Raw genomic sequence first — 23,250 nt, 5'->3', positions numbered from 1 at the left:
GGGCATGTTGTCACATGTTTGTAGTCCCAGCTACTTGGGAGCCTGAGGCAGGAAGATCGCTTGAACCTGGGAAATCAAAGCTGCAGCAAGCTATGACTGCGCCACTGCTTTCCACCCTGGGCTACAGAATGAAACTCTGTCTCAAAAATAAATAAATAAGTAAATAGTCAAACAAATAAATAGTTCAGAGGGAAGAATAGTTGTGTCTGGGAGACAATGTTAGATATGAACCAGTCCTGAAGGATGACTGTCATTTTGGAAAGGAAGATGGGGAGGTTACCAGAAGATAGAACAGCAAAAGCAAGGACAAAGAGGTGAGAGAGACAGAGAGAGAAAGAGAGAGAATGTGTGTGTGTGTGTGTGTTTGTGTATGTGTGTATATACAAGATGTAGGTTTCTGAAGTGTTGGATATATTCAGGGCAGATCTTGTGCCATCCACTTTGACTTGATTTGGGGAGACTTGAAGTGGCATAGTCGGAAATGAGACCAGACAGGAAAGTTGAAGTCAATTTGTGAAAGGCCTTAAATGACAGGTGAAAGAAGGTGAATTCAATTTGGCACATCATGAGAATCTAAAGGTGTTGGGGTGGAGTCAGCAATGGGGATGTCTACATAACCAGAGCTGAGGTTTTTTGGTTTGTTGAGGCAGTCTCGCTCTGTTGCCTAGGCTGGAATGCAGTGGCATGATCATGGCTCACTGCAGCCTTGACCTCTGAGGCTCAAGCAATTGTCCTACCTCAGCTTTCCAAGTAGCTGGGAATTACAGGCACATGCCAGCATGCTGGGCTAGTTTAAAAAAAACAAAATTTTTTTTTTTTTTCCAGAGACAAGGTCTTGCTCTGTGGCCCAGGCTGTAGTGCAGTGGTGTGGTCATAGCTCACGGCAGCCTCAACCTCTCAGGTTCAAGCGATCCTCCTGCTTCAGCCTCCAGATTAGCTGAGCGACAGGCAGGCGCCACCACAGCCAGCTAATTTTTAAATTTTTTGTAGAGATGGGGATCTCACTATGTTGCTCAAGTTGGTCTTGAACTCCTATACTCAAGTGATCCTCCTGCCTTGGCTTCCCTAAGTACTGGGATTACAGGTGTGAGTCACCGTGCCTGACCTCTAGAGGTTAATTTAAGTGGGGTGGTCATTGTTATTCCTGCTATGAGACCACTGCAGGCTCACCCAGTGAAGGCCAGTGTCCTGGTACCTTCCTGGCATCTCATTAGACTACAGTCCTGGTGGGTTTGGTCAATAGTATTAGATTTGGGTTGTGGAATTCTAAATATGGGATTGCTTATGAAGTCCATAGGCAAAATCATCATCATTGACAAATGTTTACAGGGTGTTGTAGTCAACATTTCTATAAAACAGCAATTCAAAGTACAAAAAAAACAAAAACCCAAAACTCTCCCCTCCAAAATTTCCACCTAACTCCACCTCCCAACTGTAAGTCATCATTTTCTCCTGACTTAACCACTCCTTTTATCTATACCCTTTTCAAGGGGTTGTTGCTACTTTCTTTGTCGCATTTCTTTGTTGATCCTGCTAAGACTATAACCTTCTTGGGGATAATACAAACATCTGTATCTTTGAACCCCCTATAGAACTTTTCATGGACTGACAAAAAGTCGGTAACTACATGCTAAATGAAATTATTAGTATTTATTTATTTATTTATTTATTTATTTATTTATTTATTTATTTATTTGAGACAGAGTCTTGCTCTGTCGCCCAGGCTGGGGTGCAGTGGCCGGATCTCAGTTCACTGCAAGCTCCGCCTCCCGGGTTTAGACCATTCTCCTGCCTCAGCCTCCCGAGTAGCTGGGACTACAGGCGCCCGCCACCTCGCCCGGCTAGTTTTTTGTATTTTTTAGTAGAGACGGGGTTTCACCAGGTTAGCCAGGATGGTCTCGATCTCCTGACCTCGTGATCCGCCCGTCTCGGCCTCCCAAAGTGCTGGGATTACAGGCTTGAGCCACCGCGCCCGGCCAATTATTAGTATTTAAAGAGCTGAGCGGGCTGGGAGCGGCAGCTCACACCTATAATCCCAGCACTTTGGGAGGCCGAGGACAGTGGATCACTTGAGGTCAGGAGTTCGAGCCCAGCCTAGCCAATATGGTGAAATTCCGTCTCTACTAAAAATACAGAAAATTAGCAGGGCATGCTGGTGCACGCCTGTAATCCCAGCTACTCAGGAGGATGAGGCAGGAGAATCGCTTGAACCTGGGAGGCAGAGGCTGCAGTGAGCTGAGACAGCGCCATTGCACTCCAGCCTGGGAGAGAGAGTGAAACTCTGTCTCAAAAAAAAAAAAAAAAAAAAAAAAAGAAAAAGAAAGAAAGAGAGAAAAAAGCCAAAAAAGATCTGAGTGAAAGAGGCATTCCTTGGGTTTGTTAACGTGAAGCTCCAGAGAGCCAAGTCAATGACTGGAGGTTCGATAGCACAAAACTGTTATTTAAATATAACTTTCTAACGAATAAGTTGTTCATTAAATAAAACTTGTTGTTTGAGGTATGAAGATCAGCTGTCAGGGATGTTGCAGAGGAGATCCCTGCATGGATAGAAGATTGGATTAGAGAGCCTCTTCCAATCCTAAAGTGTATGAATGTGCTTTCTTTGTCAAGCATTACAGAAACGCAAAGTAGTATTAGTCATCTGATGCAGAAATAAGTGAATTTGTGCTATTTAAATGCTGAAGTGCAGGGATGCTAAATATACATGAGATCTGAATAGTAATATAATTGAGTATTTTTTTTTTTTGTAAAAATAGGAGTTGCTCTAGGCTGTTCCTTTTACTCCTTTCCACCCTACTCCCCACAACAGCAAGAACTTTTGCTCTCTGTTTCCTTCCTTTATCATTTGCTCTTCTTCATTCTTCAGTCTTGAGTGCTCGGCAGTTGATTCCTGTGCTTGGGTTCCTTAAAACTGTATATATATATATAAAAATCAAAGCGTGTTCTCCCCCTCACTCCGGCTTCTTCTAGCTGGGGGTGTCACCCACACAGCGCTGAAACAAGGAACAAGGGAGCATTGTCCTCGGCTAGTGGGCGCCTGGTTCATGTGGCAGCTCAAACCCAGGAATTGTGCGGTCTAATCGAGGTGGTTAGATGAGGCTCCTCGTTTTCGGGAATGGTGGTCCGTAAGGGCCTCTCGAGGCCCCTCTCCACATTCCTCAACTTAGGTCACAATTTATGTATCTGTCTGGTTAAAGCTTCGTATTAGAACGGGAGGGAGCCCAAAGTATCTTTTTTCTTGGGTGTCTCAACCGGCCAATCACGTTTTTAGGCCGACCTGGAGGCAGGGGGAACGCAACAGACTGCGAAGTCCTTAAAGAAGAATCTAAACAAGTCCGCCGTTCGCTGTTTGGGAGTGTGATGCAAAATAAGTATGTACGCAGGTGGAACGTAGACTGCAGATTTTGAGCCAGCGGCGTTTCTGCCCAAATCCTGGCAAATTCCGGTAGAAGTCAGTGGCAGGAAGCGGGAAAGGAGACTAAAAAATCAGAAAACGGCCGGGCGTGGTGGCTCACACCTGTAATCTCAGCACTTTGGGAGGCCGAGGCGGGCGGATCACGAGGTCAGGAGATCCAGACCATCCTGGATAACATGGTGAAACCCCGTCTCTACCAATAATACAAAAAACTAGCCGGGCGTGGTGGCGGGCGCCCGTAGTCCCGGGTACTCGGGAGACTGAGGCAGGAGAATGGCGTGAACCCGGGAGGCGGAGCTTGCAGTGAGCCGAGATCGCACCACTGCACTCCAGCCTGGGCGACCAGCGAGACTCCGTCTCAAAAAAACAAAAAACAAACAAAAAAACCCCCCAGAAAACAACCAGCAAACCAGCTGGGTAGAGCTGAGAGGAGAAGCTCCAGAGCCTTTTAAAGAGACTGTCCACATCACACCCCCAACTCCAACCCCCTCCCGCGAGCCTCCGCCCTCAGGTGGCGGGGCCTCCTGGCGTCACTTCCGTCCAGACCGGAACCCAAGATGGCTGCGCTCTTGCTGAGGTGACTTTAGTGTGGGACTAGGAGTTGGTGTCCGCGGCCCTCCGGAGACCTGAACTGGCCCCTCACGTTTTGCTGATAACTCTTTATCCCGTGCCTGGGCAGGGAAAGGACCCATGGGTGTGGAGGCCAAGCGCTCGGGGATCCTAGAGACCCCTTTTCCCATCCCCCGCAGCCGCTCCCGTGCGTTCCATAGGGCTTCGGGGTCGCTGATTTCGTATCGAGGGGCGCTCGGCTCTTGCCCCTTCTGTTTTCCCCACCTCGTCTAGTACTTCTAACGCAAATTGCTCTTGGGCTTGCATCCAGAGCGGAGCTCTGAGAAAATAACTTAAAGGTCAGCCACCCATGGGTCCTACGATTTCGAGAGCGTATTTAGACATTTAGCTTCGGAGAGAGAGATCTTGTGTATTTTGCCTTTGCTTCGAATGCCTTCAAACAGCAGCTGCTCCCGCCGTGAGTGGGCGCTGTCTGGGTTCCCAGTCGGCTGCTGGCAAACGGTGCAGAAGGCCTGGACCCCTACTGGGGTGGTGATTAGCATTAGCACCCGGGGCAGACCTCTGCAGCCCCAAAGCAGCCCGGGCAATTCATTTTTAGTTCATCTTTTTATTTGGGAGGGAGAGTGAGTGTCCCAGTTTTTCTCTAAAATGTGAATTAGTTGTCCAGAGAAATACCCTAGATTTTCTTTCATTCTCAACTTTCCGCTATCTAGGTCTCATTGTCAACTCAGCCTCTCTAGTCACAGCGACTAGCGTCTTTAGACACGCCTGGTACAAATCCCAGCATAGTTTTGTGCCAGCCTTATTTTTGGAAATTGTTTGTTATGGAAAGTTAGCTTCAATGCTGTTGAGATTTCAATCCCTGATTTCCCCAAATGTGTTCTCATTTCTCTTTCCACTTCAGTCACCCAGTTTAAAAATAGAGGGACTTTGTTTAGTTTTTCTGTGGCAAAATGATTCCTCTTGGAGTTGAAATCAGGGATATCTTAGTCCTTCGTTTTCGCCCTGTTTTTCATCTCCATATGTATCTTCTTTCTAAGGTATGCCAAGGCTTGTCTTGCCAGTGCTGCCTTCTTTATTCCAGATGGTTTGACCATAATTGAATGCTTTTGAATTCTCTGATATATTTTGGTATCGATGTTAGGGGGTTTTGGTAGAATTAACATTTAGTTTGAAATGATCATATTGGTTCCAAACAGTTCATTTTAGGAGTTTTGGGATTAGTATTTAGAAGCTGAGGATCTTTATACTCATTAAGTGTATCCATACGGTATCATTTTGAGTTGTGCAGCGCCATCCACACTAGGATTCAATGCCAAGAAAGGTATATTTTTCATTAGTGGTAATCTGAAGCTCTCATCGAAAGGACACCTCTTTTTCTCATAAGGGCTTTTTTTAGGAGGAGAAATGAGGAATTAAAAATTTTTTTTTTCTTGATAGAAGTTCCCAGTCTAATTCCATTTCGCTAGAGGGATTTGGAACTGTTTATAATGTGCTGATTTAATCTCAAAAGAAAGTATCTTCTAAGAAATCCTAGGAACTGATTTCTGGTTCTACATTTATTTTGGACAAGTCAAGGTCATTGATTCCATGGCTGTGGTTTCCTCATTTGTGTTGCAAATGGCAATAACTTGGGCCCACTTAAGAGAAATATTGGTTAAACTTTTTTTTGTTCTTTTTTTTGTTCTTTTTATTTATTTATTTTTTTGAGACAGAGTCTGGGTCTGTCACCCAGGCTGGAGTGCAGTGGCCAGATCTTGGCTCACTGCAAGCTCCGCCTCCTGGGTTCAGGCGCCTGCCACCTCGCCCGGCTAGTTTTTTGTGTTTTTTAGTAGAGACGGGGTTTCACCAGGTTAGCCAGATGGTCTCGATCTCCTGACCTCGTGATCCGCCCGTCTCGGCCTCCCAAAGTGCTGGGATTACAGGCTTGAGCCACCGCGCCCAGCCTTTTTTTTTTTTAAGCCTCTTCTATGTGTCAGACATTATTATAGGTACTGTGGATCCAAGGCCGGGTGCAGTGGCTCATGCCTGTAATCCCAGCACTTTGGGAGGCCGAGGCGGGAGGATCACCTGAGGTCAGGAGTTGGAGACCAGCCTGACCAACATGGAGAAACCTCATCTCTACTAAATATACAAAAATTTGCCTGGCATGGTTGTGGGTGCCTGTGGGTGCCAGTAATCCCAGGTACTTGGGAGGCTGAGGCAGGAGAATTGCTTGAACCTGGGAGGTGGAGGTTGCAATGAGCTAAGATTGCGCCATTGCGCTCCAGCCTGGGCTACAAGAGTAAAACTCCATTTCAAAAACAGAAACAAAATTAGCCGGGATTGCTGGCACATGCCTGTAATCCCAGCTACCCGGGAGGCTGAGGCAGGAGAATCACTTGAACTCGGGAGGTGGAGGTTGCTGTGAGCTGAGATTGCACCCTTGCACTCCAGCCTGGGCAACAAGAGCGAAACTCTGTCTCAAAAAAATAAAAAAAATTTAAAAAGTACTATGGTACTATGGATCCAAAATATTTGAGTCCTATCCTTGAGCTCAAAGTCTAGCAGGGAGATAAATAGATTAATTATTAAACCACATAAGAAATATTGATAGATATAAACAAGTGTGAGAGCATGGCAGACATAGCAAGTAAGGCTAAAGAAGTGGTGATCTTACTATCCAGGAATTGGTTTTTTTTTTTTTTTTTGAGACTGAGTCTCGCTCTGTCACCCAGGGTGGAGTGCAGTGGTATGATCTTGGCTCACTGCAACCTCTGCCTTCTGGGTTCAAGTGATTCTCCTACCTCAACCACTCAGGTAGCTGGGATTACAGGGGTGTGCCAGTATGCCTGGCTAATTTTTGTATTTTTGGTAGAGATGGGGTTTTACCCTGTTGGCCAGGCTTGTCTCGACCTCCTGACCTCAAGTGACCCACCCACCTTGGCCTCTCATAGTGCTGGGATTACAGGCATGAGCTACCACACTGGCCCTTAGGAATTGAGTTTTGAAGGATGAATTTAACAGGCTCTGAGGGAGGCTCTAGTCAGAGAACAGCATGAGCATGTGGTCAAAAGAGGGTTTGCTGTATCTGGACGTAATGTAATGTTCAGTGTGGCAGAATTACAGTGGATTGAAAGAAATTTGTGGGAGGTTAGGTACAGAGAGTTGGCCACTTTGTGAAGTGCGTTGTTTGCCCACAGTTTGGATCTTACACTGTAAGCAGTGGGAAATTGTTAAAGACTTTTAGGCAGAAGAATGATGAAACCATGTTATTTTATTTATTTTTCAGTAAATTAGTGTTGGTGGTATTGAATGATATATAAGAGATTGGTGCGAGGGAGATCAGTTCAGGAGCTCTTGTTACAGTCCTAGTGAGAAATGAAGACGATATAGACTATAGCAATGGATTGGAATGAATTTTCCTAGCTATTAATGATAGGATTGGGTGATGCCATGCATACATATGGAGGGGTGGTGAAAGAAAATAAATCAAGGATGACTTAGCTTATAGTTTGGTAGTTGGGTGGTAATAATCATTAACAAGAACTTTTGTATACAAATTATTATTCATCATGTCATTCAAAGTTATATATCTATTTTATTGTTGCTGTTACCTAGACATTTTTGAAACTTTTTGGTATACCATCAGATCAAGTTTAGAAACTCATTATATTACAGTCATATAATATATGACTATAATAAGATAAATTATAGTCACATCTTGTTTTGGACTAAAAATGATATTCAGTTTGATCACATGGACTTGGCTTTGAATAACTTTTTTTTCCAGAAATCAAATTTATTTTCAGTAGATGAGTATTTTTGTCACCACTGAGGGTTTTAGAAAGAATGCAATGCAAATTCTAAAGACATTAGGGAGACCAGTGATAATATCTTACATATATATGTGGTGTTTTGTAGTTTAGACAATGCTTTCCTGTATGTTTTCTTGTGCAGTCCCCTCAGCAACCAATAAGGTAGGTATTATCAATGCCATTTTATAATTGAAAACGCTGATGCTCAATGACTCACTCAAGTTATACAACTTATTCTAAGATTTCAGGCTTGATTTTTTACTTTCCAATGTTATTTTTACATTACTGTTGCTGCCTCAATCCAGAGAAGAGTTTAAAAAATGATTTGAGCAATGATTACATTTTGGGGAGACATGTTAACGCATTTAGAAGGGGCAGCAATAACTAGAAATTATAAGTTCTGGCTTGTCAATTAAAAATACAGAGTTCCTGTTTTCACATGAAAGGGAAGGATATGGCCGGGCGCGGTGGCTCAAGCCTGTAATCCCAGCACTTTGGGAGGCCGAGACAGGCGGATCATGAGGTCAGGAGATCGAGACCATCCTGGGTAACACAGTGATACCCCGTCTCTACTAAAAATACAAAAACTTAGCCGGGCGAGGTGGCAGGCGCCTGTAGTCCCAGCTACTCGGGAGGCTGAGGCAGGAGAATGGCGTGAACCCGGGAGGCGGAGCTTGCAGTGAGCTGAGATCCGGCCACTGCACTCCAGCCTGGGTGACAGAGCGAGACTCCGTCTCAAAAAAAAAAAAAAAAAAAAAAAAAAAGAAAGGGAAGGATAGATAATTACTTTTGTCAGATTTCAAATAAGGTTATGGCATTTGTGCAGCTAGTTTCTGTGAGGGCCTTGTAGAAAGTTTACATTGATATTTGTCTCGGAAACAATAGCGCTAGACAGAGAGGGCACGCCATAGATTCCAACCCACATCTGCAAACTCTTGCTGGGTAGCTGAGTGACTGGGCCTAGCCTGGTGTGAGGAATGCGTGCCCTGCAACTTCAGAGTCACAATTCAATTGATTAAAAGAGATTTGTTCCCACTTCTTTCTGGGAGCCTTGGGTATACAATGTCTGTATTCACCTCTTGCCTTCAAAGCTGGAAAGAGGGAAGAGCTGAAGAAGGAAGTGTTGGTTAGATTTTTTCCTTCAAATAGTGGGCCCTTCTAGTGTAGTAATGTGAAACATACAACTTTTGAAAAGTTTGTCCATCTAATATCAATGGTGTGAGGGACATCATGAGCTTTTTTAGAAGATCATTAGATCTTTATGAGATCTTGTATCCTAGTGCCTTGCAAGTAGTGGCTATGCAATAAACTTTTGTAGAATCAATGTATTTTTAAGTTTTAGTTCCAGAAATTCACTCTATTTACCTTCTTAAATGCTTTTGGAAAGATTTGATATAATGATGTGACTGAAGGGTATAATGGTTGTGTGTTTTTCATAATACACGATGAGCATCCCTTTTCTGAAAAGCTTTGGACCAGAAGTATTTAGGATTTCCGAATTTTTTCAGATTTTGGAGTATTTGCATTATACTTACTGGTTGCGTATCACTAAGCTGAAATCCAAAATGCTCCAATGAGCATTTCTTTTGAGCAGCATGTCAGCACTTAAAACGTTTTGGGTTATGGAGGGTTTCAGATTTTGGATTTTCCACAGTAGGGGTGCTCAACCTGTACCATGTAAACTTTGGATCAGTTAAATTCTCCTTAGATAGAATGCCTAGGCACATCTTAGTTTCTGACTTGAGAAGCAATTCTGGCACTGATGTATACATTTCAAAAATAGCAATTTTTAAGTAGAAAACTTTCATGGGGTCAGTAAAAAATTTTTTTATTCCCATTTTTTTGCACATGATTGTAATTACATGAAAGACTTTTTGACTTGAAATTCATTCAGGATATATTGAGTTTAATTGATGTTAGTTCCTGAAATGACCTAGCTTAATATTTAGCTAGGTCTCTTCACAAACCCCTTGCACTCTTCAACCTTTTTTTTTGAGACGATGTCTAGCCCTGTCACCCAGTCTGGAGTGCAGTGGTGCGATCTTGGCTCATTGCAACTTCCGCCTCCCAGGCTCAAGTGATACTCCCACCTCAGCCTCCAGAGTAGCTGGTATTATAGGTGTGCACTACCACACCCAACTAATTTTCATGTTTTTTGTAGAGATGGGGTTTTACCATGTTGTCCAGGCAGTATTGAACACCTAGGCTCCAGTAGTCCACTGGCCTCAGCCTCCCAAAGTGTTGGAATTACAGGTGTGAGCCACTGCACCTGGCCTGACCTTTTAAATTCATCCATTGTAGTAGGTCTCTGCTAAAACTAAGCTATATGGTTGCAGTTACCAGTGGGCTTATTCTGTTTTTTTTTATTTGTTTGTTGTGTTAACCCTGTCTCTTAGACATCACCTCCTGTAAGACCTAGCTTTTAAAAAATCACTTTCTCTATTTCTCTGTTGAACATTACCAACTGTGATTATTCTTATTCTTTTATCTTGCATTATTTGTGTTTGATTAAAACTTTATTTTGCATTTTTAGGTAATATTTCTTATTATTTTCAAGTTAGAGTTGTAGCTTTTCAACTAGAAAATGGTATCAAGGACACTGATACTGTCATTGTTTTTATCTTATTTTTAATCTATCCCTTCACCCCTAAAAATAGAGAAGTTGATATACTAAAGTTGATCTCTAAATGTGTATTGATTTTTGATTCTCTTATCTTGCAGACATGTTGGTCGTCATTGCCTCCGAGCCCACTTTAGCCCTCAGCTCTGTATCAGAAAGTAAGTTTCTAAGTCTGAAAATTATTTTTTTTCCTTAGGGAAGAGCAATAGATTGTTGACTTAGATTTGATGGATATGTACAACAGTGGGCAGTTATAGACAGTTGACTGAAACTTAAGTAATTGTGGTCACTATCGTTTGTGTGTATGTGTGTTGTTTGTTTTTGAGATAAGCTCTCACTCTATTGCCCAGGCTAGAGTGCGGTGGTACGATCAGGGCTTGCCATAGCCTCAGCTTCCTATAGCTGGGACTATAGGTGTGTGGTGTGCCACCATGCCTGGCTAATGTTTTGTATTTTTTGTAGAGACGAGGTTTCACATTTTGCCCATGCTGGTCTTGAACTCCTGGGCTCAAGTGATCCCCCTGCCTCGGCTGGGATTGTAGGCATGAGCCACGCACCTGGACTTTCATGCTATATATTTATTCTCAGCCTGTTGATGTCAACAATTGCCTTTGTGTTATTTTTAAAAAACTTTTTATTTTGGAAATATTTTATACTTTCAGAAAAGTTATACGAATAGTAGGATGAAGTTCTATATACCTTTCACCCACATTTGCCAATTGTTAACATTTTATTGTGTTTGCTTATCTTGCTTTTTTGTATTTTAGATTATGCCATATGAAATTTTTATTTTTTTAGGTCAAAGCTGGTGAAATATTAATGATTTAGTGTAGTTCAGCCTAATATATATTTAATTATTAGTATTTTCACTGAATGCTTTAAGGGTAAGTTGTGAATATCATGACTATTTACCTCTAAATATTTCTCCTGAGAACAAAGAAATTGTCTTACATAATGCAGTATAATTATATAAGCATAATTATCAAATTCAGGAAATTTAACATTGATGAACTCTTATCTCATATACAGTTGATTTTCAGATTTTTCATTTGTCCCAAATAATATATTTTAGAGAAATACAATCAGCTGGGCACGGTGGCTCATGCCTGTAATCCCAACACTTTAGGAGGCCTACGCAGAAGGATTGCTTGAGGCCAGGAGTTCAAGACCAGCCTGGGCAACAGAGAGAGACCTAGTCTCCACAAATAATTAAAAAATAAAAAATTAGCTGAGTGTGGTGGTGTGTGCCTATAGTCCTAGCTATGGGGAGGCTGAGGCAGGAAGATGGCTTGAGTCCAGCAGTTCAAGGCTGCAGTGAGCTATGATCATGCCACTGCACTCCAGCCTGGGCAACAGAGTGAGACCCCATCTCTATTAAAAAAAAAGACTGGATGTCGTGGCTCACACTTGTAATTCCAGCACTTTGGGAGGCTGAGGCAGGAGGATCCCTTGAGCCCAGGAGTTCAAGACCAGCCTGGGCAACATAGGGATACCCTGTCTCAATCAATCAATCAATGAGAAACAGCTATCCTCAACAATTTAGTAGGCTGGACATGGTGGCTCATGCCTGTAATCCTAGCACTTTCGGAGGCTGAGGTGGGCAGATCGCTTGAGCCCAGGAGTTTGAGACCAGCCTGGGCAACACGGTGAAACCCCTTCTCTACAAAAAATACAAAAACTAGCTGGGTGTGGTGGTGTGCGCTTCTAGTTCCAGCTACTTGGGAGGCTGAGGTAAGAGGATCACCTGGATGGGGCAATGCAGAATTGTGCATAGCTTGAGCATAGCTGTTTAATAGTTGGGTTCAACCTAGCCCAGTGACAAAACCAAGAAACTATTAAGGTACCGAGCTGAATCTAGTTCTTGATTTTTGAGAACCTGAAAGGGAATCTTGAAAAGCCAGATGAGAGCAGATGGTAATGTATGAGATAAAACTGTGGCCTTGGAAAAGCATAATCCATTTATGTGAATATTTAAAAAATATGCTTGCCCTGCCACCCAACAAGAAGTTGTGCTTTCATTGCCAGACCTGTGTATTGGGTGGGATTAGAAAGCAGAGTTATCGGCCTGGCACGGTGGCTTATGCCTGTAACTCAGCACTTTGGGAGGCCAAGGCAGGCAGATCATGAGGTCAAGAGATCGAGACCATCCTGGCCAACACGGTGAAACCCCATCTCAACTGAAAATACAAAAATTAGCTGGGCGTGGTGGCACGTGCCTGTAGTCCCAGCTACTCAGGAGGCTGAGGCAGGAGGATCGCTTGAATCTAGGAGGTGGAGGTTGCAGTGCGCCAAGATTGCGCCACTGCACTCCAGTCTGGCCACAGAGCGAGACCCCATCTCAAAATAAAAAAACAAAACAAAACAGAGTTATTGTCTGATATGACCTCATCAGATGATTCAGGTTAACGGAATTGAAGTTGGTATAAAAATAAGGTAAGCGGAGGAACATGTTTTCCTAATACTGTGGGTTTATCCAGCCCACCATACTGTTATCAGAAAAGGGGTCTTGACCCGGACCCCAAGAGAGGGCTCTTGGATCTCATGTAGGAAGGAATTCAAGGTGAGTAGCAAAGTGCAGTGAAAGAAGCAAGTTTATTAGAAACTACTCAATTATATAGTAGGGTGTCCTCAGAAAACAACTGGGGGAACATGCTGTCTTTAAGTTTCTTTTTTTCTTCTCTCTCTTTTTTTTTTTAATATATATATACACACACACATATATATGTATATATTTATATATTTTTTAGGTCTTTAAGGTTTTATTATTTTTTTTAATTTTTAAATTTTTAGTCTTTTTTTTTTGAGACAGAGTCTTGTTCTGTTGACCAGGCTGGAGTGCAGTGGCGTGATCTGGACTCACTGCAACCTCCACGTCCTGGGTTCAAGTGATTCTCCTGCCTCAGCCTCCTGAGTAGCTGGGATTACAGGTGCACAGCACTACGCCCAGCTAATTTTTATATTTTTAATAGAGATGGAGTTTTACCATGTTGGTCAGGCTAGTCTCAAACTCCTGACCTTGTGATCTGCCTGCCTCAGCTTCCCAAAGTGCTGGGATTACAGCCATGAGTCGCTGCACCTGGCCAATTGTTAAAAATATTTTGAGGTAGAGTCTTGCTCTGTTGCCCAGGGTGGAGCGCCATGATGCAATCACAGCTCACTGCAGCCTCTATCTCCCTGGGCTCAGGAGATCCTCCCACCTCAGCCTCCTGAGTAACTGGGACTACAGGCTCAGACCATCATGCTTGGCTAAATTTTCTCTGCATTTTTTGTGGAAACAGGGTTTTGCCATGTTGCCCAGGCTGGTCTCAAACTTCTGGGCTCAAGTCATCTGCCCACCTTAGCCTCCCAAAGTGCTGGAATTATAGGCATGAGCCACCATGTCTGGCCTAAGTTTTCCTTATATAGAGATCTTGTCTATGTAAGGACTAAACTAAACTGTGCCTACATGCAGGGGACCAGAGAGCATGACAAAATTTATTATTGATTTAAAGAAAAGTATCCTTGACATTTTAGTGTGTAAGTACATCAAAGCGTGACTGTAATTATTTTGAAAGCATATGTTGTTATGGGTATTGGGACATCTGGACTTTATGTTGTTGCAGTTTGTCCTTGCAGGTATTACCAAGCTGTTTCCTTAGCTGTAAACATCTTAGAACTGTGGGTTGTCACTGGCAAGGAATGTGCTTTGCTAGTTTTAAGATGGAGTTTATTTTATTTATTTATTTTTATTTATTTTATTTATTTTATTTATTTTTTTGAGACAGAGTCTTGCTTTGTCTCCCAAGCTGGAGTGCAGTGGTGTGATCTGGCCTCACTACAACCTCTGCTTTCCAGGTTCAAGCGATTTTCCTGCCTCACCCTCCTAGGTAGCTGGGATTACAGGCATGCGCCAATACGCCTGGCTAATTTTTTTCTATTTTTAGTAGAGATGGGGTTTCACCATGTTGGCCAAGCTGGTCTTGAATTCCCGACCTCATGATCCACCCACCTCGGCTTCCCAAAGTGCTGGGATTACAGGCTTGAGCCACTGTGCCTGGCCTATTATTTTATTTTATTTTTATTATTATTTTCTGTTTTGTGTTGCTATAACAAGATGGAGTGGATTTTAAAATAGTGTCACTCTGGGTCTTCTAGGCTCCTGCTTCCCTAACAAAACCTTTTCTAAAAAGATATTGCAAAATTTTTTTTTTTTTTTTTTTGAGATGGAGTTTCACTCTTGTTGCCCAGGCTGGACTGCAATGGTGCAATCTTGGCCCACCGCAACCTCTGCCTCCTGGGTTCAAGCGATTCTCCTGCCTCAGTCTCCCGAGTAGCTGTGATTACAGGCGCCCACCGCCACACCCGGCTAATTTTGTATTTTTAGTAGAGACGAGGCTTCTCCATGTTGGTCAGGCTGGTCTCAAACTCGTGACCTCAGGTGATCCACCCACCTCAGCCTCCCAAAGTGCTGAGATTACTGGCGTGAGCCACCATGCTTCTGGCCAGTATTGTAAAATATTGACTTAACAAAACATTATGCAAAATACTAAACCAAGCTTACTTTCAGTTCTTTTCAAACTTTCTGGTTTTATTTTAGTGCTGTTCCTTTGGGAACCACAGCCAAAGAAGAGATGGAGCGGTTCTGGAATAAGAATATAAGTTCAAACCGTCCTGTATCTCCCCACATCACTATCTACAGGTAAGGACTCTGGAGCCAGAGAATCTAGAGGTAGTGGGTGAAAGTTCTGAAGGTTGATCTTTGGCCTACCTGATACTTCCCTCACTTTTACTCAACTAAAATACTGCTATGTAGATGAGGTGAACTCTTCAGGGTAGAGGGAGATAACATAAGAATTATCTTATGCCTTTTTAATACGGAGATGACTAAATTCTATCATCTATCATTACAAGGGTAATCTATTTTTCAAAACTACCATTTAGAAAATTCTAGTAAGTCAAAATATAATTCCCATTAATTAAAAAATTTTTGAAACAATTTCAGATTTACATAAACATTGCAGAAATAACATACAGAGTTCCCATATACTTTTATATGGAAGGTATATAGTATATATGCGAAGTTATATAGAAGTTGCAACTTTGCAAATAATTCTCCTTTTTTTTTCTGAGACAGAATCTTGCTCTGTTGCCTGGCTGGAGTGTAGTGGTGCGATCTCGGCTCACTGCATCCTCTGCCTCCTGGGTTCAAGCGATTCTCCTGTCTCAGCCTCCCCAGTAGCTGGGGCAACGGGCGCGTACCACTACGGACAGCTAATTTTTGTATTTTTAGTAGAGATGGGGTTTCACCAGGTTGGCCAGGATGGTATCGAACTCTTGACCTAGTGATCTGCCTGCCTCAGCCTCCCAAAGTGCTGGGATTACAGGTGAGAGCCACCATGCCCGGCCACAACTTCTTAAATTATTCAGACATGCTAACAAGCAGATTCCCAGCTCGTTAACATGTCTGAATGATATAAGAAGAAGTTGCAATGATGATAATATCCAAGTATTATTCCTGTATTCGTTTTCTTCTTTTTTTATTTTTTTGAGACAGAGTCTTGCTTGGTCACCCAGGCTGGAGTGCAGTGGTGCAATCTAAGCCCACTGCAACCCCTGCCTGCTGAGTTCAAGCGATTCTCGTGCCTCAGCCTCCTGAATAACTGGGATTACAGACATGAGCCTCCATGCCTGGCTAATTTTTGTCTTTTAGTAGAGATGAGGTTTTGCCATGTTGTCCAGGCTGGTCTCAAACTCCTGGCCACAAGTGATCCACCCATCTCAGCCTCCAAAAGTGCTGGGATTATAGGCATGAGCCACCACGCTCGGTCCCTGTATTTGTTTTCTATTGCTACGATAAGTTTCACAAACATAGTGACTTAAAATAACAAAGATGTACTGTCTTACCATTCTTTAGGTTAGAAGTATGAGACAGGTCTCATTAGGCTAAAATTAAGTTGTTTGCAGGGGCTGCATTCTTTTCCAGAGGCTCCTTGCCTTTTCCAGCTTTTATAGGTCATCCACATTCCTTGGCTTGTGGCATTCTTTCTCTATTTTCAAAGCAAGCCATAGCAGAGTCCTTCTCACTTTGTATCACTCTGACTTGTTCTGCCTCCCTTTTCTCCTTTCAAGGACCCTTGTCATTACATTTAGACCTCCCCAAATATTTCAGGACAATGCCTCCATCTCAAGGTCTTTAATTTAATAATATCTGCAAAGTTCTTTTTGTGATATAAGATAATATATTCACAGGTTCTGGGGATTAATACATTGACATCTCCAGAGGGGTGGGTGCATTATTTTACCTACCACAGTCTACCCTCTAGCCCTCAGAGTTTATGTCTGTCCCATGACAGAATACATTCACCACATCCCAGTGGCCCCAGAAGTTTCAACCTATTATAGCCTCATCTCAAAGTCTTAAAATTTCATCTAAATCTCCCCATCTGAACTAGGTATGGGTGAGGCTCTGGGTATAATCCCTTTTCAGGAACATTTTTTCTTCATCTGTGAATCTAAAGCAACAAGTTACATACTCCCAAAATACAGTGGTGGGACAGATATAGTATAACAACTGTAGACATTCCTGCTCAAAAAGTGAGAAAGTGTGTCCTGAAGTGGCAGGTCAAGAGAAGAAAAAATGTGAGAAAATGGAAGGAAAAAAGGAGTCTCTGGTTCTAACCAGTTTGAAATTCAGCCAGGCAAACACCATTTGATTTCAAGGCTTGAGAATAATCCTTTGCGGCTATTGGCTTTGCCCTCTGGGCTTATAGCTCCATCCGCTATCCTTCTTTGTGAAAGGTGTCACATGCTTTTGCAGCTAGTCATTTTTAACAGCCTCTTTTTTGTTTGTAGAATTTTTGGGGTATGACAGTCTTCTTTTCATTTTCTCTCTGTCACTTTTAGTCTATGCTGACCGTATTTCTGTTGGTATAACATTCTTGAGAGCATTGTGGGGGCCAGGTGCGATGGCTCACATCTGTAATCCTAGCACTTTGGGAGGCCAAAGCAGGTGAATTGCCTGAGCTCGGGGGTTTGAGACCAGACTAGGCAACATGGTAAAACCCTGTCTCTACTAAGATACAAAAAATTAGCCAGGTGTGGTGGTGCACCTATAGTCCCATCTACTTGAGAGGCTGAGGCACAAGAATCTCTTGAACCTGGAAGGTGGAGGTTGCAGTGAGCCGATATTGCGAGATTGTGGTGCTGCTGCACTCCAGCCTGGGCTCTGTTTCCAGGAGAAAAAAAAAAAGAATCTTTCGGGGTTTCACCATCTCTATAAAACCATGTTGCCCAGGCTGGTCTCAGGTTCCTGGGCTCAAGTGATCTGCCTGCCTTGGCCTCCCAAAATGCTGGGATTATAAGTGTGAGCCATTGTGCCAGGCCTTTACAGTGAATATCTTTTTTTTTTTTTTTTTTTCTGAGACAGAGTCTCGCACTGTCGCCAGGGCTGCAGTGCAATGGCGCAATTTCGGCTCACTGTAACTCCCGCCTCCCTGTAACCCCCGCGTCCCTGGTTCACACTATTCTCCTGCCTCAGCTTCCCAAGTAGCTGGGATTGCAGGCACACACCACCACACCTGGCTAATTTTTTGTATTTTTCGTAGAGATGGGGTTTCACTGTGTTGGCTAGTCTGGTCTCAAGCTCCTGACCTTGTGATCTGCCCACCTTGGCCTCCCAAAGTGCTGGGATTACAGGCATTTTTGCTGGGAAGGCTGAGAATTTCCCAAATCATTAAGTCCTGTTTTTTTGTTTGTTTGTTTTATTTAAGAGACAGGCTTTCACTCTGTCACCCAGGCTAGAGTGTAGTAGTGATGTGATCATAGCTCATTGCAACCCTGAACTCCCAGGAGCTCAAGTGATCTTCCTGACTCAGCCTCCTCAGCAGCTGGGACTACAGGTGCATGCCACCACACATGGCTAGTTTTTAATTTTTTGTAAAGACAGGGTCTCAATATGTTAGCCAGGCTGATCTTGAACTCATGAGCTCAAGCGATCCTCTTACCTTTTTCTCCCAAAGTGCTGGGGTTACAGCTGCAAGCCACCATGCTCAGCTTGCTTTTTATTTAACAGCTCTTCCCTCAGTCTGTTTCTTTCCTTTCACATTTTACTATAAAGGGCAAAAAGAAATCAGGTTGCCACTTTAGTAAATTCTGCTTTCCACATTATTGTGGGACATAATTCTGCTAAACTTTCTGCCCCTATGTAACAAGGATCCCCTTTCCACAAGTTTTTAATAACATGTTCCTAATTTCCTTCTGAGCCTTTACTAGCTGAATTGACATTCATATTTTCCTTTTTGAAATACATTTGTATATCATATGGTTCACATATTGAAAGCATACAGTTTAGTGGCTTTTGTTAAATGCAGAATTGTTCAGCCATCACCACAATTTTAGAATATTTTCTTTTTTTCTTTTTTTTTTTTCGAGGTGGAGTCTCGCTCTGTCACCCAGGCTGGAATACAGTGGCATGATCTTGGCTCACTGTAACATCTGCCTTCTGTGTTCAAGTGATTCTCCTGCCTCAGCCTCCCAAGTAGCTGGGATTAGAGATATGCACCATCACGCCTGACTAATTTTTGTGTTTTTAGTAGAGATGGGGGTTTCACTGTGTTGGCCAGGCTGGTCTCGAACTCCTGACCTCAGGTGATCCGCCTGCCTTGGCCTCTCAAAGTGCTGGGATTATAGGCATGAGCCACCCTGCCCAGCCAATTTTAGAATATTTTCATCACTCCAGAAAGAAACACTACATTTTTTAGCCGTCATCACCAATCCTTTGTTCGTCCCAGCTTTAGATAATCAGTTATTTACTTTCCATCTTATAAACTTACCTATTCTGAACGTTTCATTTAAATGTAGTCATACAATATATGGTCCTCTGTGACTGGCTTTTTTTACTTAGCATAATGTTTTCAGAGTTCATCCATATTTTAGCATATATCAGTACTTTCTTCCTTTTTATGGCCGAATAATATTTCATTGTATGTACATACAATGTTTTATTTACCCATTTATAAACTGAATGACATTTGAGCTGTTTCCACTTTTTGGCTATTACAAATAATGCTGCTATGACCATTTATTTGTGTACAAGTTTTTGTGTGCACATATGTTTCATTTCTCTTGAGTATATACCTAAGAGTAGAATTATTGCATCATATGGTAACTCTATGTTTAACTTTTTTTTTTTTTTTTGAGACGGAGTCTCGCTCTGTCGCCGGGCTGGAGTGCAGTGGCCGGACCTCAGCTCACTGCAAGCTCCGCCTCCCGGGTTCCCGCCATTCTCCTGCCTCAGCCTCCCGAGTAGCTGGGACCACAGGCGCCCGCCACCTCGCCCGGCTAGTTTTTTGTATTTTTAGTAGAGACGGGGTTTCACCGTATTAGCCAGGATGGTCTCGATCTCCTGACCTCGTGATCCGCCTGTCTCGGCCTCCCAAAGTGCTGGGATTACAGGCTTGAGCCACCGCGCCCGGCCTTTTTTTTTTTTTTTTTAAAGACAGAGTCTTGCTCTGTCACCAGGCTGGAGTGCAGTGGCGCAATCTCGGCTCATTGCAACCTTCACCTCCCAGGTTCAAGTGATTTTCCTGCCTCAGCCCTTGAGTTGCTGGGACTACAGGCATGCGCCACCACACCCAACTAATTTTTGTATTTTTAGTAGAGACAGGGTTTCACCATGTTGGTCAGAATGGTCTCGATCTCTTGACCTTGTGATTCACCTGCCTCAGCCTCCCAAAGTGCTGGGATTACAGGCGTGAGCCATGGCGTCCAGCCTATGTTTAACATTTTGAGGAACTGCCAGACTGTTTTCCAAAGTGGCTGCACTAGCAGTGTATAAGGGTTCCAGTTTCTCCACATCCTCACCAGCACAACTGGTAAAATCCATATTTCTGCTAAAATCTCTTCAGGGCAGTCTGGGCTTTTTAAAAATCATGGTCCTAAAAATTCTTTTAGTCCCTTCCCACTGCCCAATTTCAAAGGTACTTCCACATTTTTGGGTATTCATTACAGCTGCATTCCTCTTCTAGCCACCACAACCTATACCGATTTTCTATTTGCTGCCATAACAAATTACTGCAAATTTACTGACTTAAAACAACACAAATTTATTACCTTATAGTTCTGTGGGTCAGAAGTCTGACAAGATCTCCCTGGGCTAAAATCAAGGTGTTGGCAGGGTTCTGTTTCCTTCTGGAGTCCCTAGGGAAGAATCCATGGCCTTGCCTTTGCTAGCTTCTAGAGGCTTTCTGAATTCCTTGGCTTCTGCCCTCCTTCCTCAGTCTTCAGAACCAGCAATGCTGCATTGAGTTCCTCAGTCACATCATGTTGACCCTGCTTCCGTCATCTCATTTCTTCTTTGACGCCTTTCTTCTGTGAGCCTCTTCTGCTTTTCTTTTTTCTCTTTTCTCTCCTCTGCTGTTAAAGACGTTTATGATTACACTGGGCCTGTCCTAATAATCTAGGATAGTCTGTGTTGTTTTGTTTTTGAGACAGGGTCTCACTGTGTTGCCCAGGCTGAAATGCACAAGTTTTCTACAAGTTTTTAATAAAACTTGTGGAGCATGATCATGGCTCACTGCAGCCTTGACCTCCCAGGCTAAAGTGATCCTCCCAGCTCAGCCTCCCAAGTACCTGGGATTATAGGCATGCACCACCATGCCTGACTAATTTTAAAATATTTTCTAGAAATGGAGTTTGGCCATGTTGCTCAGGCTGGCTTTGAACTCCTGGGCTCAAGCTGTCCTCCCACTTTGGCCTCCCAAAGTTCTGGGATTACAAGTGTGAGCCACCACACACAGCCTAGTCTGTTTATCTTAAGGTTGTCTTATTAGCACCTTAATTTCATCTGCAACCTTAATTCCCCTTTGCCATAAAAGGTAACATATTCATAGGTTCTAGAGATTAGAGCATGGACATCTTTAAGGAGGCCATTATTCTGCCTATTACAACTTCTTAATACTTAGGTATGCATTTCCTCAATTGCAAGACAGTCTCCAAAGTGCAACCATCACAGTGTTACTATCTAAACCTTAGTTCCATTCAGATTTTGCCACTTCTCCCATTAATGTCCTTTATAGGCCTAAGATTGAACCTAGAATTATATATTACATTTAGTTGTCATGTTTCTTTTTCCTACAGTATGGGAGAGATTTTTAGTCTTTCCTTATTTGTTATGACCTGGACATTTTTAGAATGTTCCTTAATTTGGGTTTGTTTGGTGTTTCATGATTTATACATTTTTGGCAAGAATACGCCTGCAGTAATACTAGACTTCTGTCAGTACACTGTATCAGGAGGCATGTGCTGCTGCTGATTTAACCCATTACTGGTGATGTTAACTTTTGTCACTGTTTAAGATGTGTCTGCTAGATTTCTCCTGTAAAGTTACTGAATAAGGATGTTTTATTTATTAATACATATTTTGGCAGGAGATACTTTGAAACCTAAATATTCTTTCTTATGAGATACTTACTCACCAGTATCTGTTGGAGGTACTTGCCTAAATCATTTATTACTGTGATAGTTGCCAAATGTAATGTTACTAATTTTATATATTATAATATTTTCTAGATTTATTTGTTGCGATAGGGTAAAGCTTGCTTTCTTTATCAGTATGGACTCAAGGATAACATGGATCAAGCATTAATTTCCCCAAAGGATTATACTTTGTTATTATTTATTTTGGTGTTCAAATTGTCCCAGACCTGGCCAATAGGAGTTCTTCAAAATGACTCCTGGGAAATCAGTGTCTGGGTGCTAGATGTGCTCATTGCTACTAGGATGTCATTGCTTCTAGGCCCTCTCTGTGGATAGAGATAGCATATATGTGTATGCAGTCTCTGTCACACACATACCACATGTGTGTATATATAAGTAGATACATACATCATACATACATATATACATACATCTCTGTTTATCTCATCTTCAAAAGTGGCATTGACAGTGGTTTTTGCTGATGTCTTTGAAGATAAGTCCCTGTAAATCTGCTTTTTGTTTTTTTAGGCTAACCCAGCAAAGCATCTTGAGCTCTGCTACTCTCTTGGGTTCCTGCCAGTGAGTCTGCCCATTTTTTAACCACCTCCACAAATACCATAATCCTTCAGTTTTTTTCCAAGCCAGATTCCAGGAATAATCCTGTTTGTAGAAACTGGACTTGCCACTAAAACAGAAGGAGGCTAATAAGTGATCTCATTTCTTGCTGCTCAATCGTGAAACTTTCTTTTTTAAGAGATAAAAGTTTTAGGAAGGCCTGATGCAGTGGCTCAATGCCTGTAATCCCAGCACTTTGAGAGGCCAAGGTGGGCGGATCACAAGGTCAAGAGATCAAGGCCATCCTGATCTCAGGTGAAACCCTGTCTCTACTAAAAATACAAAAATTAGCTGGCGGTGGTGGCTCATGCTTGTATTCCCAGCTACTCGGGAGGCTGAGGCAGGAGAATCGCTTGAACCCGGGAGGTGGAGTTTGCAGTGAGCCGAGATCGCGCCACTACACTCTAGTCTGGCGACAGAGCAAGGCTCTGTTTCAAAAAAAAATAAAAAAGTTTTGGGGAATAATTATAATGAAAAAGACAAAAGAGCATCCCAGATTATTCTGAATCTGTATTTAAAGCCCTGGCCTTTTTTCGTAGGTCATATAAAGAATGGTTGTAGGTTGGTGAGGTGAGTCTTTCACTACCTTATTTGCTTTTCTGGTTATGTAACTCCAGACATACTTGGGGGAAAAATAGCAGCAGGGAACACAGGGCTATATCCAGATTGGCATGTCAGGGAAAGATATCTGAGATACCTGAAGTCATATTTTCTATTACCCATTTTTTGGGTTTTTTGAAAGAGGCCTAGAAGTAAACAGTTAGTGATGTTAAACATCT

General features: G+C 42.7%; 1 protein-coding gene across 30 annotated transcripts in view; it reads left to right on the top strand.

The window, feature by feature from the left end:
- Positions 1-3,944: 3,944 nt before the first annotated feature.
- SDHC (succinate dehydrogenase complex subunit C) overlaps positions 3,945-23,250 on the top strand; it is a 64,589-nt gene continuing 45,283 nt past the window's right edge. For 8 of the 30 annotated variants that reach the window (XR_012434366.1, XM_074038971.1, XM_074038973.1 and 5 more), the window contains exons 1-3: positions 3,945-3,992; positions 10,504-10,560; positions 14,979-15,080. Coding sequence is in view for 28 of the 30 variants with exons in the window: in XM_074038971.1 (XP_073895072.1) it covers positions 3,973-3,992; positions 10,504-10,560; positions 14,979-15,080 (179 nt within the window). In the remaining 2 variants the exon portion in view is untranslated. Of the gene's footprint in view, positions 4,324-4,360; positions 4,609-10,503; positions 10,561-14,978; positions 15,081-22,384; positions 22,436-23,250 lie in introns of those variants that run through there. The other 22 variants (XR_012434359.1, XM_065543161.2, XM_074038968.1 and 19 more) reach the window with 10 other exon arrangements.

The sequence above is a fragment of the Macaca fascicularis genome, chromosome 1 (genome assembly GCF_037993035.2).
Source record: "Macaca fascicularis isolate 582-1 chromosome 1, T2T-MFA8v1.1".
In the NCBI taxonomy this organism is placed as follows: Eukaryota; Metazoa; Chordata; class Mammalia; order Primates; family Cercopithecidae; genus Macaca; species Macaca fascicularis.
The sequence above is the reverse complement of the archived record's forward strand: the minus strand, read 5'-3'. Positions and strand labels throughout refer to the sequence as shown.